This window comes from Arachis hypogaea, chromosome 8 (assembly GCF_003086295.3).
Source record: "Arachis hypogaea cultivar Tifrunner chromosome 8, arahy.Tifrunner.gnm2.J5K5, whole genome shotgun sequence".
NCBI lineage: Eukaryota > Viridiplantae > Streptophyta > Magnoliopsida > Fabales > Fabaceae > Arachis > Arachis hypogaea.
This window is the reverse complement of record NC_092043.1, coordinates 30,549,658-30,568,957: the sequence shown is the minus strand read 5'-3', so window position 1 is coordinate 30,568,957 and position 19,300 is coordinate 30,549,658. Positions and strand designations below refer to the sequence as shown.

At 29.2% G+C, this 19,300-nt stretch overlaps 1 protein-coding gene across 1 annotated transcript; it reads right to left on the bottom strand.

Annotated features, from left to right (window-relative positions):
• Positions 1-2,795: 2,795 nt before the first annotated feature.
• LOC112706911 (ABSCISIC ACID-INSENSITIVE 5-like protein 1) lies at positions 2,796-5,172 on the bottom strand. The gene is made up of 5 exons (XM_025758429.2): positions 5,061-5,172; positions 3,838-4,773; positions 3,531-3,602; positions 3,161-3,190; positions 2,796-3,053 (listed from the first exon to the last, which is right to left on the bottom strand). The coding sequence occupies exons 2-5, from the start codon at positions 4,714-4,716 to the stop codon at positions 2,967-2,969; spliced, it is 1,068 nt and encodes a 355-aa protein (XP_025614214.1). The 5' UTR covers positions 4,717-4,773; positions 5,061-5,172; the 3' UTR covers positions 2,796-2,966.
• Positions 5,173-19,300: the final 14,128 nt, after the last annotated feature.

The following is a 19,300-nucleotide window of genomic DNA, read 5'->3' as shown; positions in this document are numbered from 1 at the left end:
AACATACATAGGTTACGTGATCGTGAATATGAATATCTAGTACTGTAGTCACACATGCATGGATTTGAGAAACAAATGAAGTTGAACGAAATTATGTCGATTCATCTTATTAAATCGTCAAACCAAAACGTAAAAGCATCACACATCACCTATGTACGTGCGTGCTGCCTAAAGAAGCAAGAAAACTAAATGAATTTATTACTATAGGTCGAAAAATTGAAGCATTAGCTCAACGACTTTATTAATACCTTTTATATTTATTATTTAAATAAAGGAATAGTTTTATCTCTTTTGTCTTTATACAATTTTAAATATTATCAAAATTAATTTTAAATAATAATTACTTATATGGACAAAACACACTTTAATTTAGAGTGTTATTGCACTATATTGTTACACGGCTGGGATTCTATTATATTGTTTATTATTAACCACGTCACATTGAATTTGCTGGTAGCCACATATTCAATCATTAAGAATTGCCAATGAAGGTCCACTTTAGTGTATTAGGAAGTTGGGTGACATTGCATGCCCTAAAACTTAATTAAATTATTGGTAAATATTATATCTTTTCTTTAATTTAATCTCCTTACCTTGCAATGTTAGTTATCCAATCGTAATAATTTATTCAATTCCAAAGGAGAGTTGCCAGGTTACTTTTATGGATATGATACTTAAATCGGTACGTAATGAAAGAGAGAAATAATTATAATTTATTTGAGTTTCTACTATATATATTGATATACAAATAAATATTGCATGTAGTAGCTTCTTTCTTCGTTGATAAATAATAAAAGAATTGTATTAAATATTAGCTAAAAAATATTTGACAATCTTTGAAGAATCAATCCCTGAAAAAAAGAAGAATAATTATGTATCTATAAGACTAAGTTTGGCTTTTGTGGCCATGTATCATGCATGATTATTAATTACTTTAGGATCCATTATGAACTATAGAAATAAAATAATAGGGAGATAGCGATATAGGTCATTGTCGGCGTGCTTATTTAATTAACCGTCCAATTTGATATTGCATGCTACTAACAACTTGATTTATTTTTCTACGTCCAATTTAGCTCAAGTTACATAAGGGCGTCTAGATTAGGTATGTGTTAATCTAATAAAATCTAATCCACTATCGCCTATATATTCTTCTAATTCTCAATAAAATAAAGAAAGAAACTTACTTATTTGTTGCTCTAATATTTTCCGTTCAAAATTCTCACTTTATGTAAAATTTTATGAATATATTTTCATATGAAAATAATAATTTAGATGATAATGCATATTAAATAAATTAATCACATATATTAAATAATTTAACAGTTTTTAACTCAATATTTTTATACAAAAATATTTTATGTGAATAATCATCTAATAAATTTCCTAAATTTTTGTTCAGACTGACCATATCATACGATGCACGTACTAAAGAGGGTTACGTTTTTTGGTCATTTTTTTGGACGTGAACTTTTTGGTCTTATACCAGAGAGATGGTTTTTCTTTGGGCTCAGGTCTTGTTCTACCTGTATATATTTTGGGCTTTTAATCTAAAATGAAATGGATCAACTATGTGGCCTTTTGGACCCAATAGAAAAAAGAGGAGAACTGTTACCAAAAAAAAGAGAAAGTAGACGGCATAGATACAATAAAAAAAATTCCCATCCGCGGCGAATTAAGGGTGAAGGGTACAATGAAAAAAAAAAATACAATGACCCAAAGAAAATAATTTTTATTTTTATTTTAGGGTTAACCACAAAAAACGCCTCCAAATTATTTAAACCTGACAAAAATACATTCCAATTCTATTATTGACAAAAATGCTTTCAAATAATTTAAAAACACAACAACAATATCCAATAGTAAATATATATTTTCAAAAAATACTTTAGAGATTGAATTTTGATGCAATTTTTTGCAAGTATGATTATAAAAATAATATATTATTATACATAAAAATTGGTAATTTTTTGTTAAGTATATAATTTTTTATAATTATTTTTGTTAATAACCAATAATACTTTTAAAAAATCACAAAATAATATATACTTAACAAAAAATCACCAAATTTAAGAATAATAATATCTTATTTTTCTAATTATACTTGCAAAAAATTGTATTAAAATTCAATCTCTAATGTATTTTTTGAGAAATACATATGTAATGTTAATTTTTTTGCAAGATTATCTAACATTAAATATGTATTTCTCAAAAAATATATTAGAGATTGAATTTGATACAATTTTTTGCAAATATGATTAAAAAAATGAGATATTAGTATCCTTAAAATTTGGTAATTTTTCGTTGAGTATATACATTTTTTTGTAATTTTTTTGTTAACAACTAATAATACTTTTAAAAAATTACAAAAAAATATATACTTAGAAAAAAAAATTATCAAATTTTAAGAATAATAATATCTCATTTTTTAATTATTCTTGTAAAAAATCACATCAAAATTCAATCTCTAAGACATTTTTTGAAAATATATATTTACTGTTAAATATTGTTGTTATATTTTTAAATTATTTATAGATATTTTTGTCGATAATAAAACTCAGGTACATTTCTGTTAGGTTTTGAATAATTCGAAGGCGTTTATAGTGGTTAACCCTTCATTTTATTACAAAAAGGGGGTAATATGGAAGATCTTTGGTTCATCCAATTTCTTTTTCTTTTCCCTTTCAAATCTATGTTGATTTATGTTCTGATAAGTAAATAGAAGCCATGTTGCATGTAAATGTATTAATTCACCTTAAAATTCTGGGTTAAACACTACTTAAACTCAATTAAAATGTTAAGAACTGGCCAAAGAATTATCTTTTATTCCAAATGTACAAGTCAAGAAGAGAGGATAATAAGATCTTAGCAGACTCTTAAGATATATATCTTAGAAGATACAGAGCACACACACTGAGACACCTTATTTTATTCTCATTAAATTTTAAAGGTTCCTGTTGACATGTTCACCAAGCTGCACTAATAGTCCTTCTTATTTCCCTCAATTTTTCTGTCCTCTTTTGTGGCTTTGTTGTGTGCTTCCTCTGTGAAATCTGTTTCAATAAAATAAAAAGCACAAATTACAAAGTTATGTTCATAAATCATAACCCTGCAATGTATCAAACATAACTCATATTATATTTGGAGTAACACTCACTACCTCTTGTTTCCTCTTGAGCTCTGCTTCATCCTATTGCACATTCAAAATAACACAACAATATAATAAGCATAAGAAAACATAATTCATAATTAATTACACTGATATCACTGAGGTTTGGTAAAATTCAGCATAGCCCCATTCTATTTGTCTAAATGAAATTAATCTCCCCTACTTCTTTTAAGGGAAGTTAGTGCTAAATTTATACTTTATAGGTTGTGTTCAGTGTTATATTGCTACCTAAATGTATAATTTTAGAAATAGAATAGACTTAGGTTGAATTTTACCACACATCAGAGAGATTAGTGTAATTTGCTCCCAAAAAAAAAACCAAAAGTAATTTAAGAACATAACTCTCCCACAAATTGAGTACCAGAATTTGTTTTAGATTCTCATTCTCTTCCTTTAGCACATTCAGCTCTGCTTCTAGTTCAACCGTATATGCCTGCATTACAAGACTTTGACATAAGGGAAAGAAAAATAACATCACAAGATATCGTTTTATCTCAAAAACATGTTCAAAAGTTAGTGGCTTTTTAATGTAGCCATGAGTTTATGACTTGCCATTATAGTTCCATGTACCTAGTGTAACAAATCTTAGTTTTTTGCTAAATGTGAAGCAATGAAGCATAACTCAAAGTGGTTACTTGACTAATAAGCATACAGTGTAACTACAAAACCTGTCTTCTCGCCCGTGATCTTGCGGCAGATTCTCGATTCTTCAACATTCTGCGCTGCCTTCGCTCTACCACCACTTCTGGAGGACCATCAATTACCCTCTTCCTGCTGCTGCCCACGCTCGAGTCCAGAAGCCTTGTGGAGCTATTATTATTCTGTAACAAAATTGGATATGTTCCAAGTCCATTGTTATTAGTCCCATGGTTCCCAAGATTTTGTTGGCTAGGGAATCCTACCCCCATAGGAGACCTCACTGCATAACTTGGATCCATTGGTCTATTACTACTTGCAATGTTGCTAACATGATTCTGAAATACTAAAGGCATTATTGTTGTAGTAGCAACTCTTGATTTTGATGTCAATTTTGATTCTTGTACAACACCAGCTTTAATTAGAAAATCCTCCAATGTCATTTCCCCAAGTGTTTGTTGCTTTCTAAGTGCCTCATTCATTCCAATGTTGTTAGATTCATCCCTTTGTTGTGGTTCTTGGTCTTTGTGGATCTCAGACCAAACTTCCTCCACAGTTTTCTTGCAAATTGGAGATGGGATGACACAGAATGAACCTTGTTGTTGTTGTTCTGTTTTTGTTCCAGCACTTTTCATGATGTGTTGAGAAGCTTGTTCATCATGAAGGGTTTGATTTGTGTTGTTGTTGTTGTTGTTGTTGTCCTCAGAGCTCCAAATGCTGGCTAAGAATTCATCCATGCTCATGGATCCAAAGCTCTTACCACTCTTGCATTGGATCTCATCAAGTGTGAGTGAGAGGATTGAGTTCTGCTTGCTCACTGGTTCTGCTGCTTCTGATTGTAACAATTCTTGTGTGAGGGTTTCATGAGAAATGGTTTTTGTTCCAGAAACTGCCATTGTTGTTTGTTGCATCAACAGGCCAATAATCAAACCCCCTATTGGCCTGTTCAACTCTCAGATCCAGAAAAGCTGATGAAGAATTAAAGAGACATTCAGCATTCCACTTAACTAAATCAACAAAATTAAAGTGATTTGATAAAATATTAAAATCATAAATATGATACAATTGATATAAGCAGTTGCATGCAACATGCAAAGACACATCTGAATGTGTTGCAATCAGAAGAATGAGATTATGTCAAAAGCAAGTAACATAACTCACATATCATCATGGATTTGAAAGAGTAAGATTAAAAGTAAAGTAAAGGAAGGAAAAGGAAGAGATGTATGCATGTGTAAAATAAGATAAAGAATACCTGAATAAGAAAGAAGAGCATGCAAGAGAGAATGTGATGAATTCTAGAGAGATGAAAGGAATGTAGTTAGGGAATTGAAGAATAGAATACAAGAAAAGGGGGTAACACTGCGCATATATACACTTAAGAGACTTCAACTGCCATTGGCGACATCAATGCATATGTATGTATGTATGTATGTATGTATGTATGTATGTATGTAACGCTTGGGCAATGGGGTTGTTTGACAAGTTAATTCGGTTATTTCAGCAGTTTGGACCACTGCTTTAATTCCTTTGTCATCAAATCATTATTCTTTTAATTTCTTAATTTTTTTCATATACATTACATATTTACAAAGACAATATTAATTAGGTCAGAGAAAGAAGTTAAAATATAAAAATCTCTAATCAGTTTCTTCATACTTACCAGTTTCTGATTTTTAAAATTACTAGTGTATGTTCCGTACAAACGGAATAATACATAAAATTATATTAAAAATTTTATTAAAAAATTAAATAATATATATATAATTATTATTATTATAAATATTTTATAAAGTTATAATTAAAATCAAATTTTTAAAATTTTTAATATTAAAATATTAAAAATAATTAGTATTTGACTTAATCAATTTAAGTTTGTTAAGTGATCATCTCACTCGTCCGCTTAAATAACTATTTGAAGTTAGAATTTCGCCTTGTGTATATAGCAATTCATTGGCTAGAGATAAACTCTTAATAAATAGAGTATCAATACGTGGTTAGACTTGGCAGGAGTTTTCGAATACGCAGGTACCCGACCCGTCCATACCGGATGAAAAGGGTAATAACTTGACCCGAGTTGGGGCAGATTTTGCGTATGGACGGGTTTAGAGTGTACCCGCCCCGAATATATACATATAAACACTTTTTAGGAATTAGAATTTGTCTCACATCACACATGATTCATAGCTTCGGTCTATACTTTATAGCCATGCAAGATAAACTCAATCATCCTCACCTAAAATCTTCTTCTTCTCGACTTCTTCACAAAAAAACCGCATAGCTCCTGTCATGTTGTTGCTGAGTCCATCGCTGCTTACCTATTCACAACTCCCATCTTCCTTCACAGTCAGAGACGGACCCACTTTAATATAGAGGGGGCATTTGCCCCCACAATTTTTTTTTTTAAAAAGTAATACTTATATACATATATACCACTTATTATATTATATTTGTCTCAAAATAAAATATAAATAGTTTTTTTTATATTTTATGTTAAAAAATATTTTGTTAAACTTAACACATAATAATAATTATATTGTTAAATTTGATTTAGTATGAAAAATAAATAAATACACTAAAAAATTAGTGATAATTAATTATATTATATTAGTTAATTAATTAATAATTAAATTAAAACTTAATTTTCTAATTAAATACAACTTAAATTATTAGTGATTTTTTAAAAATTATTTAAGATAAAAATATATATTATCTATGTATTAATATACTGTAATTATTTTGGTCAAAAAATTTATTTATACTATAAAAATTATAATAAGTAGATTTGACAAATAAGTAAAATAATTATTTAAAAATATATATATAAAAAAATATTTAATCATGTTAAAAATAAAAAAAGGTCCTTATAAATATTTTTTTGTTATTTTAAATATTATACTATGTGTATGAAATTATATTTTTATTATTTTAAATATTATAATAATGATTGTGTGTATATTTCTAGTTCTTATCAATATGTATTAGATAGTTCTAATTTTAAATTTTGAATATATCTAAACCAATTTAGATTGATCAAGTGATCAACTTAGTCGTCCGCTTAAATAAGTATTGAGGGTTCGAATTCTATCTCGTATGTATAGCAACTCATTGCGGGCCAATTGTAAATTCTTAAATGGAATTCAAATTCATGACAGATTAGTCCTTAACTTGTTGAATATCGTGGGAAGCAAAAAAATATCTATACCTAAATTTTATTATATTTTTTCCCATTACTAAATTTTTCTGGGTCCGTCACTGTTCACAGCTTATGTCATCATCGCTGCTCATCCCGTTACCGTCGTTGTTGAGCCCGTCGCCACCATTCTCCTGCCGAGTTTCTTTTCTCTAGGTAAATTTCCCTTTCTCTCTCTCTCTCTCTCTCATTGTGAGTCTGTTAAGTTCTTCTCTTCTTCTTCTACAGACTCATCACTTAGTCACCTTCGCTATGTCTGGATATTGCCGTTGCAGTTTCATCTGAGTCTGTCACCGAATAAAATAGAATTTTTACTCAAGTTAAAAATAGACATGCATGAGATTATTTTTGCATGTAATTTCTGAATTTTCTCATCCAAATTTGATCTATGTGGTTGAGTATTTTAGTATGAGATCATCGTAGTTTTGTTGTGACACTAATGTGATAAAAGTTTCGGTAATTTCATAACTAATATATCAGATAGACCAAATTATTAAAGTAATAAGAGAAATAACATTCAGATTTACGCGTAAAATTTATAAGAGGTTATCTCAGGAAAATATATATTTATAACCCAAGTAGAAGATTGTTATGAAATTATTATTTCTTAATATATTTATGGATAATACATATATTAATTATAATAGTAAATTATGTAATTTCACATTAAATGACTTATATAACGGTGATCTTATTTATTGTCATAAATGTTAAATTAAATAAGTCATTATTACTTTTGATTTGGATAAATGAGATTAAAATCATGTATACTATTTTATTTGAGTTTTAGGGTTTAATGAGTGTCACACTCAAATATAAATAATGACTTTAGAATTTTGGTTTCCAACACATCAAACTCGCCTTCATAGCTCTTTTTCCTACAGTAAAATTGTGATTCAGCCCTATAAAAAATACAGAAAGTTTTGGTTGACGAAAATCAAAGAACCACAAGAGCCAAGTTCTCTGATCTCAATCATACTCTCGAATGAAGAGACGTTTCCGCGTTCTTAGTTATATTTTTTAATGATTTAACATGGATGATCTTGAAGTTGAGAAATCCTAAAATTTTCAGCTAAAATAAAAATTTTATTCAATCAAATGATAATAAATAATTTTATTGAATTAAATTATATTAATGTGATCATTGGATGATAAAGAATGCATGAAAAATAAATAAATAATATTTTAAGAGTATAGAAATATTAAATTGTCATTTTAATTTACTTTTTTAATCAATGATAATAAATATCTTAAATTAATTAAATTTTTACAAAATTTATACACCTAAAGCTATTTCATTTTTTCAAAAATCTTTTGAAAATATAATGGTTCAATGAGAGGTTGACTATTGAGAATTGAATATAATATTTTTAAATTCGTATTTTCAATAAAAAGGTGTACTTAGTTCTATCCATCCTAAATAATTCTATATTCACTATTACTTATCCATCTAAATAATTCTAACATTGATAGAATATTATTTTTAGATGCAAAAAATTTAAAATATATTTATTTTATTTCAAAAATTAATATTCATATTTAACTTTGAATTCCAACTAATATGACAAAAAAATTATATTTTTTAGTTAAAAAATTAAAGTAAAATATCTATAAACATATTTTTGTGCTTTATCTTTATATTTTTCAAAAATTTTGGTAAATTAATGGAATCAAATCATATTTCTATAACATATATAAGAATGTATATTATACATAAATAAAAAAATTGGGTATAGTAAGAACAAATACATAAATTAAAATAAAATTTAGAAAAATAAGAACCAATAAAATATTGAAGGAAAGAAATATAAATAGAAGAGAAACAAAATTCTTAGATGGAAGAGAAATAATTTAATAAATTTTATGTGTATATAAAAGAAGAATAAAAAAAATATATACAGTACTTTATTTAATTTAGCAAGATTTATGGGAATAAACACATAGAATAAGAGAATAAAAAATGATAATAAAAAGAAGCTAAACATCTGAATTAATATCAAAAAATAAAAAATAATAAAATAATGATAATCTATCATAATCTTAATCTCTTAATATAATTAATGAATAATAATATAATTAGTCTACCATAATATTAATATAATCATTTAATATAATTAATTTTAATTAAATAATCAAATAAATTGAATATAAATATGTCTAATCTAATCGTATAAAAAATAGTAAATTTTTTACAATTAGACATATTATATATTATTATTATTAGTGACATATAAATATTAAAATTATATTAATATATTAATAGAAATATATTATTATAATAAAAAGTTGCAAGAATTAAAATAATTGAAATTTATTAACTTTAATTAATTAAATTAGCATAAAATAAGAAAGAGATAATTAATCAGATTAAATAAATTAAAAAAATATTACTGAACAAAGTAAATATCATAATAATTATATTACTAATTGAAAAATAATCTATTTAATCAATTCAAATTTTTATTGAAAATAGAAAATTAAAGATTATCAATGAATAAAAATAAAAAGGATATAATACATTAAAGAATAATTTTGGTAGTATAAATAATAAAATTAAATTATTATATATAATTTTTACTTTTTACCTTATTATGATTGAAGTTAACATTAATGGTAAAAAATTAATTTTAAATAGTCCCAATTTGTATTTTACAACATAATTAAACATAATTAAAACACCATTCATAATTTTTTATTTTGTGATTAATCAATATTTTTTAAATTTTTTAGTTAAGTCTTATGTGTTTTATGATTGATAAATTTTTTTTACAAAATACAAATTTATGATGAGTTATTACAATCATAATTAATTAAAAAAATCAAGAAAAAATTATAAAAAATTAAATAAAAAATAAAAAATAGAGTAAACAATTATTTTGAAACTAAAAATTTGTTAATTGTGCTAGAAATTATAAAAATTTGTATCTTATTTATAATCAATTTTGTTACTCACTTTAATCTTATTATTCATTTATTGTATCTAAAAAGTATATAATGTCACACTTTATTTTCAAAAAGATGAAACTCTTCAAATACATGGGATAATATATAATTTAAGAACAATAAAATAAAAATATCTAGAATTTTATAATAGTATTTGAAATTTTCAATGACGATAATACAAAGTGTTTAAATCGATCAAATAAATTCAATAGTTATTCTTTGCACATCTTATTTAAATTTGAATCTTAAATTTACTTTCATCTTTTTTTTCTAATATAAATTATTTTTGACAAAAAAATAGAGAAAAAAATTTATTAGACCAAAAAAAATATCCAATCAAAAAATTATTATAAGGAGATTTATAATTAAAGAAGAAAAGAATAAAAGTATTAATAATAATTAATAAAAAGAAATGAAGCTTGTATTAAAGAACGTTAGAAAATAAATAATAAAGTTCATATTAATAATAATAATGCTGAGAAATGATGTTGCTGCTTTAGGCTTCTAACATTCGTCTTTGGCCATCTTTTTTTCTGTTCTTTGTCTTTCTTTTTTTTTAAATTATCAAGTCATAAAAAAATAAAGAACAATTCAAGAAAACAAAAATAGTAAGATTGAATACAGTAAGATCAATAGTAACTATATACAAATTAAAATATATAGGAGAAAACAAACTATTATATGATGGAATTAACTTGAGTATATTTCATCATTAAATAATTAAATAAACAAAGTTAATGCACAACAAAATTACATGTAAAGAGAAAAAAAATAAAAAAGAGTTAAAATATCTAAAGTGATAAAAAGATTATTTTATAGAAGACTATAAAATAATGAACTTCTAACTAAACTAAACTGTACTTATTATTATTAGAAAGGGTAAGAAAGAGCAGTAGAGAAAAGGTTTGTGTGTATTCAAGTTGTGTAAAATGATACAATATAGAAGGGTATTTATAGGTGCTAAGAAAATCGAAATAATAAAGACGTAATATCCTATAATAAATATTTAGATATGTTAAATAATGCTAATTGATCTAATTGATCCTAATTATACTCTAACAATTATATTCAATTAATTGATATACATAATATTAAATTATGTGATACTTAAATATCTCAATTAGTTGATATAATTAATCCACCGTAATGAATTGTATTTAATGAGTTAAAAGAAATAAATCAGGAAACATTCTAAGAAACATGCCACGTCAACTTTATCATTAAGTGCAAAAATTTGATTTTTATATAATAGAATAAATAGAATAGATAGATATCTCATTATTCGTTATTTTAACTTATCTATTATATATTTTTTTATATTTACCACTCAGTATATTAAAATACAATTTATATATCTAGATAAGAATTACATAGATATTTAATTAAAAGAACATTTAATTTTTTAAAATATAATAACAGTTTTAATTTCTTTAATTTTTCTTTTTACATTTTTTTGTGTGTTTTTTTAAATAAAAGACAAGCTTATAGCAAAAATAGGAAGAGATTGTAGTATTTATTGAAGAGGGAAAAAACAAATATAATTAAAATTCATACATTTAAAATGTGTTTGAACTTCGAAAAATGATATGAGACATGAGAACCATGGACACTTAGCTTCAATGAATCTGTTTATACCATTCAACTAAGTATTTTTTAGCTTTTTGTTTTCTTCTCTTCTATTTCATATGAATTTATCAGTGCCAAACATGCATCGCATAGAGTATTTGTTAACTCCATCCTAATCCATATATTATCTTTGCTAAACAAAATATAAAAGAAAAAAAAGACAATAAATAAATTAAAGTTATTATTATTTAAAGTGACAGTAAATATATTAGTATTTTTGTATTTTAAATTAATTAAGATCTAAATGAAAGATAACATTAATTTAAAAAAGTTAAATTAAAATTAACTCAAACATTGATATTTAAATTATAAAAAAAATTGATTTTCATATTTTATAAAATATCATACTGGCGGTAATTGTAAATATGAAACTACTTAAAATTAAATAAAGTAACATAGATAAAACAAATTAAAAAATATAAAATAACTTAATCTTGTATAAAATTTACCTATAAAATTCTGTACCGAAAAATAATATAATTTTAATATATTAATAATATAAAATATTTTATATAATCATTCAATTCAATTAGATTTATCTATTTAGGTCATTATTAAAAAATAAATTTAAGATACCAACATACAATTACTTTAAATTAAGCAACAATTATCAATACTATATAAGAGACACACTATTCCACTAAAAATGATTACCATAAGGAATAATTTTTTAATTTTCTATACTAATATTAGAAATTTTATATAATACTATATAATAATATTATCATTATCAATACTGTATGTGTTGAGTTAAGAAATTAACTAAATTAATTAATGATGATAAACATTATTTTTGAGCAAAATAAATAATTAGTGTTGATTAATTATATCTACTTATTAACTAATTGTTTATTGTTGTAGGCCAAATGTTAATAGCCCAAATGGAATAAAAGGCATTCAGCAAAGAATATTGGGCTGAAAGCAAAATAAAGAGCCCAAGCAAAAGCAAAGGAAGAAACCAAAGAAATTAAATCGGGCCATGCATACTAATACCCGATCCAAGCCCGAACTGGTTTCAGAATTGAAATTCCCTCTCTCTTGCTTAACTAAAAGCAACGTTCTTCTTCCTTCTAATCAAGTCACATCAAGATTTCAGAAAAAGCAAAAAAGAGAAAGAGAAGAAAAGCTTCTTCCATAAGCCATTAACCAAAGAAGCAAGAGAGAGAGAGTTGAAGCTTGAAGCACAGAAGCTAAAACAGAAATCCCAAGCTAAATCAAGCTTAAGAAAGGTAAACCATATCATCTTGCATGCATCAGATCTTCATCCTTTCTTCCCTACTCTCTGCCCTATCCGAAAATGGCTTTGAAGGGAAAGTTGTTCTCTGCCCTATTCTGCTGTATATCTACGGTCTTAATCAAAACTTGGGGACCAAGTTGGTGGTCAAGGGTTCAGATTTGGTTGACCATTGGAAAACAAGTTCGGTTACTTCTTCATGGCTTTCGGTCAAGTTGGAAAAGTCAGAAGCAAAGGTTACTCTTTGATGTTAAAGATGAAAAAGTGAATCTGTGAGTTGGTGAAGCTCAAGGCTCAAGGTGTTGACCTTGGATGAAGAACCAAGGAACATGCATGAAGATAAAAAGGAGCTTGCTGTTCATTCAGAGGCAAGGAGAGATAACCAGTGAACTTGAGGTGTTTGTTCTGAGAGAGCTCTTTGAAGAAGTTCAACTAACTGGACAGTGTAACCTAATCAAAGGTGCATTCCGCCAGTATGAAGAACTGAATCAGAGGCTTGCTAATCTGGTTTTTCGCATAGCACAGAGGCTGTTGATGAAGTTAATCTCCTTCATGTTTTACTGCTTGTAATGTATTTTTCTAAGCTTATCTTTCTGTAATTTCTTGAGAGAAAAGGCATTGTGAGAAAGCTTGAGAAAAAGCCAAGAATTGAAAAAGGCTGAGAAATACACTTTAGAGAAAAGCCTAGAGTTATTTTCAGATTTCTTTAGGTTAGCTAAGTGTCTTGTATCTTGTACCTGTTTGGTATCCCTTTCTTAGTTGGGTTAGCACTAAGAGTAAATAGTTGAGTGTTAGCATAGCCAATGTCAAGTTAGGTTAGAACTTGAGTGTGAAATTGGTGTATGTAATACTGTTAACTATAGTGAAATTCTTCCATAGTTGTGGAGGAGACTGGATGTAGGTTGCATAGCACAAAGCAACCGAACCAGGATACATGCTGGTGTTAGCTTTTTCTTCTCTGTCATGTTCTGTTTTTTGATATTCATGAGACAAAAATAATTTGTCTCATAAATTTCCGCTGCTAAGTTCAAACAGAATCAGATTTGTAACTTTGCTTTAAAAAGATTGAAAACAGCAAATCAAAGGAAGGCATAGATTCAACCCCCCTTCTCTAAGCCTACCACAACCTTCAATTGGTATCCAGAGCTAAGGTCTCAAGAATCAAGCTTAACCGCTTGGAGCAAAGATCCAATGGCGAACAACTTGGGCACAACCACAGTTGCCTACACCCTCACTGAAGGTCAGTCAAACAACCGACCACCTTTCTTCAACGGGAAGAACTATTCCTACTGGAAAGAAAGGATAAGGATCTTCATCCAATCCATTGACTACAACCTATGAAAGATCGTTGTGAGCGGTCCAAAGATCCCAAGAAAAACAAGTGCTGATGGAGTGGTGACTCCAAAAGAAGAAGCTGAATGGAATGAAGATGATAAGAAGAAGATAGAGCTGAACGCTAAAGCAATCAACCTTCTTCATTGAGCTATCAGCTTTGAAGAGTACCGGAAGTGTCTAGATGCAAGACAGCCAAAGAAATCTGGGAAAAACTCCAGGTTACACATGAAGGCACCAAACAAGTCAAAGAAACGAGGATTGATATGCTGCGAAAAGAGTACGAGATGTTTAGCATGAAGGATGGAGAAAGCATTGATGAAGCATTTGAGAGATTCTCAATCATAATCAACAACCTTGATGCTATGGGTACAAACTATGCAGAACAAATCTTGGTGAGAAAACTCCTTAGAAGCCTCACAAAAGAGTGGGAAAACACTGCCACTGTCCTAACCGGGAGTAACAACATAAGTCCAATAACCTATGATGAGCTGAGAGGAAAACTCCTTGCCTATGAAGCCACACACACAAACACAGACTCAAAGAAAAAGGGAATAGCCCTTAAGTCACAAATAGAACCGAAAGAGAGTGAGTTAAGTGGTGGTATTTCAGATGACGAGCTTTTGTTTTTTGCTAGGAGATTTAGAAGGATGTTGAAGAGCAAAGGCAAATACAAGGGCTCAAGTTCAAAGGAGCACAAGATAGACTTGAGCAAGGTGACATGTCATCATTGCAAGGAGGCTGGACACTTCAAGTCAAACTGTCCAAAGCTCAAAAAGGAGGACAAAGGAAAGAAGGAAAGGAAGAAAGTACTCATGGCAGCTTGGGAAGATCTTGAGAATGACTCAAATGAAGAAGAAGAATCTGAAGGAGATGACAAAGACTGTTTCATGGCTGGAAACAACAATCTTGATGAGGTAAATTATTATGATTTGACCATTGAGGACTTGCATGTTATTATTGATGATCTCACTTTAAATACCTCAAAACTGCTTGATAAATACAATGGTTGCAGATCTGAAAGAGATGTGTTAAGAGCTGAAAATGAATTTTTAAAAGAAAAAGTAAAGGAAACTGAATGTGCTTTGGACATCATTGAAGAAAACAGATTTTTAAAATCTGAACTTGAAAAATTAAAAGGAAAGCACATTGTGGATCCTTCTCATGAGTTAATTGCTGAAAATGAAAGATTAAATGATATGATTAAAAGGCTGAATGGTGACTTGGCAAAATTTGCACAAGGTTCTAGTAACTTGGACAAATTACTTGCAAGTCAAAGACCATTGTTTGAAAAATCTGGTTTAGGCTACATAGCCAAGGAAGATGCTGTTTCCAATACTTCCTCTATAAAATTTGTGGCCTCTTCATCAAATACTAAATCCATACCAAATAAATCAGGTATCGGATATGTTTCCACTTGTGAAGAAAAATCTGATGAAGAATACACAAATGAAACTGAAATTTCACCAAGAACTGGTCCGAGTTCAAACCGACCAGGTTTGGGCTATGTTTCGAAAAATGAGGTTGTTTTCAAGAAACCACCATTTTACAACAAAACCTCATATTCGAAAGGCAATAATGTTCAAAAAAATTCTGGTGAAAATACTTTTGCAAAGAGGAATAACTTTAATAAAAATCAGTTTGTTAAAAGAAATGCATCTCCTCCAAAAACCAGAAAATTTCAAAGCTTTAATCATTTCAAGCAATATAACTCACATCAGTTTCAGCAACGCACACAAGAAAACCATTGTGTTAATTGCAAGAAATTTGGTCACTCATATGTACAATGCTTCATTGAGAAGAGAGTTGTAGGAAACAAAGTCTACAATGTTGTTTGTGATTTCAATGCACTTGGGCAACCAAGATGGATTAACTTCAAAGGATCCAAATTAATTTGGATACCTAAGGCTACTTGAAACTCATCATGCAGATTTGCCTAGCATCCAAGAACAAAAAGGACATGTGGTACATGGATAGTGGATGTTCAAGGCACATGACTGGAAGGTCAACCTACTTCATCAAACTAAATAAGTATGATGGAGGTTTTGTGACCTTTGGAGATGATGGTAAAGGTAAAATCATTGCTGTTGGAAAAGTAGGTAATGAGCAATCTACTTTCATTGATGATGTGCTTTTAGTTTGTGGTTTAAAGCACAATCTTTTGAGTATTAGCCAGCTGTGTGATTTAGGATATTTAGTGGTTTTCAAAAAACTTGAATACTGTGTTGTTAATGAAAATACAAATGAAGTGATGTTTGTTGCCAAGCATTTCAATAATATGTATGGACTTACTCTTGATGAACTAAAGGATCAAAATGTAGCTTGTCTTCATTCTAAAGAATCTGAAAAGTGGTTGTGGCACAAGCGATTGGGCCATGCAAGTATGTTTCAAATAAACAAACTTGTTAAGAAAGAGTTAGTAAGAGGTCTTCCTTTGATAAAGTTTGACAAAGACATCACTTGTGATGCTTGCCAAATGGGAAAACAAACAAAAAGTTCTTTCAAACCGAAGGAAGACATCTCTACTAAAAGACCACTTGAGTTGCTACACATTGATTTATTTGGTCCAATAAGAACTCAAAGCCTAGGTGGTAAACATTATGGTTTAGTAATTGTGGATGACTACACTAGGTTTGGTTGGGTTTTATTTCTTGCACACAAAAATGAAGCCTTTTCGGCCTTTGAACCTTTTTGCAAGAAAATTCAAAATGAAAAGAATTTGAAAATCTCTTCCATAAGAAGCGATCATGGAACTGAATTTGAAAAAAATTTGTTTGAATCCTTTTGTGAGGAATTTAGAATATCTCACAACTTCTCTTGTCCAAGAACACCACAACAAAATGGTGTTGTGGAAAGAAGAAATAGAAGCATACAAGAGATGACAAGAGCCATGCTTTGTGAGAGTAATGTTCCAAAATTCCTTTGGGCTGAAGCGGTTAACACAGCTTGCCACATTTTGAATAGAACAATCATAAGGAAATTTTTGAAGAAAACCCCTTATGAACTTTGGAAAGGCTACCCACCAAACTTAGATTACTTGCACATTTTTGGATGCAAATGTTTTGTTTTAAATAACAAAGAAAATTGGGAAAATTTGATCCAAAGGCTTATGAGTGCTTATTTGTAGGATATTCCACAACTAGTAAAGCATATAGGGTTTATCATCAAGATGCTAGAATTATTGAAGAGTCCATACATGTTACATTCTGTGATACTAACTTGGTGCAAAGCATTTTGGAAGATGGTGATGCAGGAAATCAGGCTCAAATGGAAGATGAAACTGCTCAGAATCATGAAAAAGAAAATTCTGGACAAGCTGAACCAGAAACTGCAAATACTGAAAAATCAAGAGACAATTCCATTTTGTCTCATGAATCTGAAGGAAACTCTGCAGACAGCAGCTCACAGAATCCCTTGGTGACTGAATCCGCATCCAAGTCCACCAAACCTCGTGAATGGAGATTCTTGAAGAATTTATCCTGAGGAATTTGTCATTGGGGACGTCTCTCATGGAGTGCAAACTAGGTCTTCCACTAGAAAGGCAAATGAAAGCTCAAACGTTGCCCTTCTTTCACAAATAGAGCCTCAAAACGTCAAGGAAGCACTTAATGATCCCTCTTGGGTTAAAGCAATGGAGGATGAGCTTCTTGAGTTTGAAAAGAACCAAGTGTGGACTTTGGTTCCAAGGCCAAGTGAAAAGAAAGTGACCGGCACCAAGTGGATATTTCGGAACAAGTTAGGAGAAGATGGTAGCATTGCAAGAAACAAGGCAAGACTAGTGGCACAAGGATATGACCAAGAAGAAGGAATAGACTTTGATGAATCCTTTGCCCCTGTTGCCCGAATGGAAGCCATAAGACTTCTCTTAGCCTATGCTGCATTTTGTGGTTTTAAACTATACCAAATGGATGTGAAATGTGCATTTTTAAATGGTGTGATAGATAGAGAGGTATATGTGGAGCAGCCCCCTGGTTTTGAAAATAAAGAGCATTCTAATCATGTTTTTAAATTGTCTAAAACTCTCTATGGTTTAAGACAAGCTCCTAGAGCTTGGTATGAGAGACTTAGCTCTTTTCTTTTGAAAAATGGTTTTCAAAGAGGCACCACTGATACAACTCTATTTATCAAGAACTCTAATGATTCTTTTATTTTAGTCCAAATATATGTTGATGACATTATTTTTGGATCAGCAAATGAATCCCTTTGTACTGATTTTGGAAAGCTCATGACAAGCGAATTTGACATGAGTATGATGGGTGAACTTAATTTTTTCCTTGGGCTGCAAATTAAACAAACTGAAAACGGTATCTTCATTCATCAAGAAAAGTATGCCAAGGAATTAGTTAAGAAATTTGGTATGGAAAATGCCAAACCTATGGGAACTCCCATGCACCCGAATTCTAAATTAGATAAGGGAGAAAATGAGAAAGATGTTGATGAGACTAGGTATAGAGGAATGATTGGTTCTCTTATGTACTTAACCTCCTCTAGACCAGATATTGTGCAAAGTGTTGGATTGTGTTCTAGGTTCCAATCCAAACCTAAGGAGTCACATCTTTCTGCGGTTAAAAGGATCATTAGATATATTCATGGCACATCCAATTTTGGTCTTTGGTATCCTAAGACTGATGAATTTTCTGTAGTTGGTTATTGTGATGCAGATTTTGCTGGTGACAGAATAGATAGAAGGAGCACTTCTGGTTTATGTTGCTTCCTGGGAAAGTCCTTAAATGTTTGGTCAAGTAAGAAGCAACCAACAGTGGCATTATCCACTGCAGAGGCTGAGTATATAGCTGCTTCTTCTTGCTGTTCTCAGCTTTTATGGTTAAAAACACAACTTGCTGATTACAAGTTAAATGCTGAAAATATTCCCTTATTGTGTGATAATATGAGTGCCATCAATATTTCTAAAAATCCAGTTTTGCACTCTAGGACTAAGCATATTGAAGTGAAATTTCACTCAATAAGAGAGCATGTCCAAAAGGGGGATATTTGCATTCAATTTGTTAAATCAGAGGAGCGATTAGCAGATATTTTTACAAAACCATTAGCTGAGGATAGATTCTGCTTGCTTAGGACCTGTCTAGGAATTTCGAGTTATGACTCCTTGTTTGAAAAGTGCTGATGTTCTTGCTGGAGCTTTTTGTCTCATAAACAGGTATGAGAC

Excerpts from the sequence above, each read along its gene's own strand:
- LOC112706911 (XM_025758429.2), bottom strand. The coding sequence starts at position 4,716 with ATGCAACAAACAACAATGGCAGTTTCTGGAACAAAAACCATTTCTCAT. Across the intron at positions 3,191-3,530 it reads AGAATCTAAAACAAATTCTG|GATGAAGCAGAGCTCAAGAG; the intron begins GTACTCAATTTG and ends AATGTGCAATAG. Across the intron at positions 3,054-3,160 it reads AGCTCAAGAGGAAACAAGAG|ATTTCACAGAGGAAGCACAC; the intron begins GTAGTGAGTGTT and ends TTATTGAAACAG.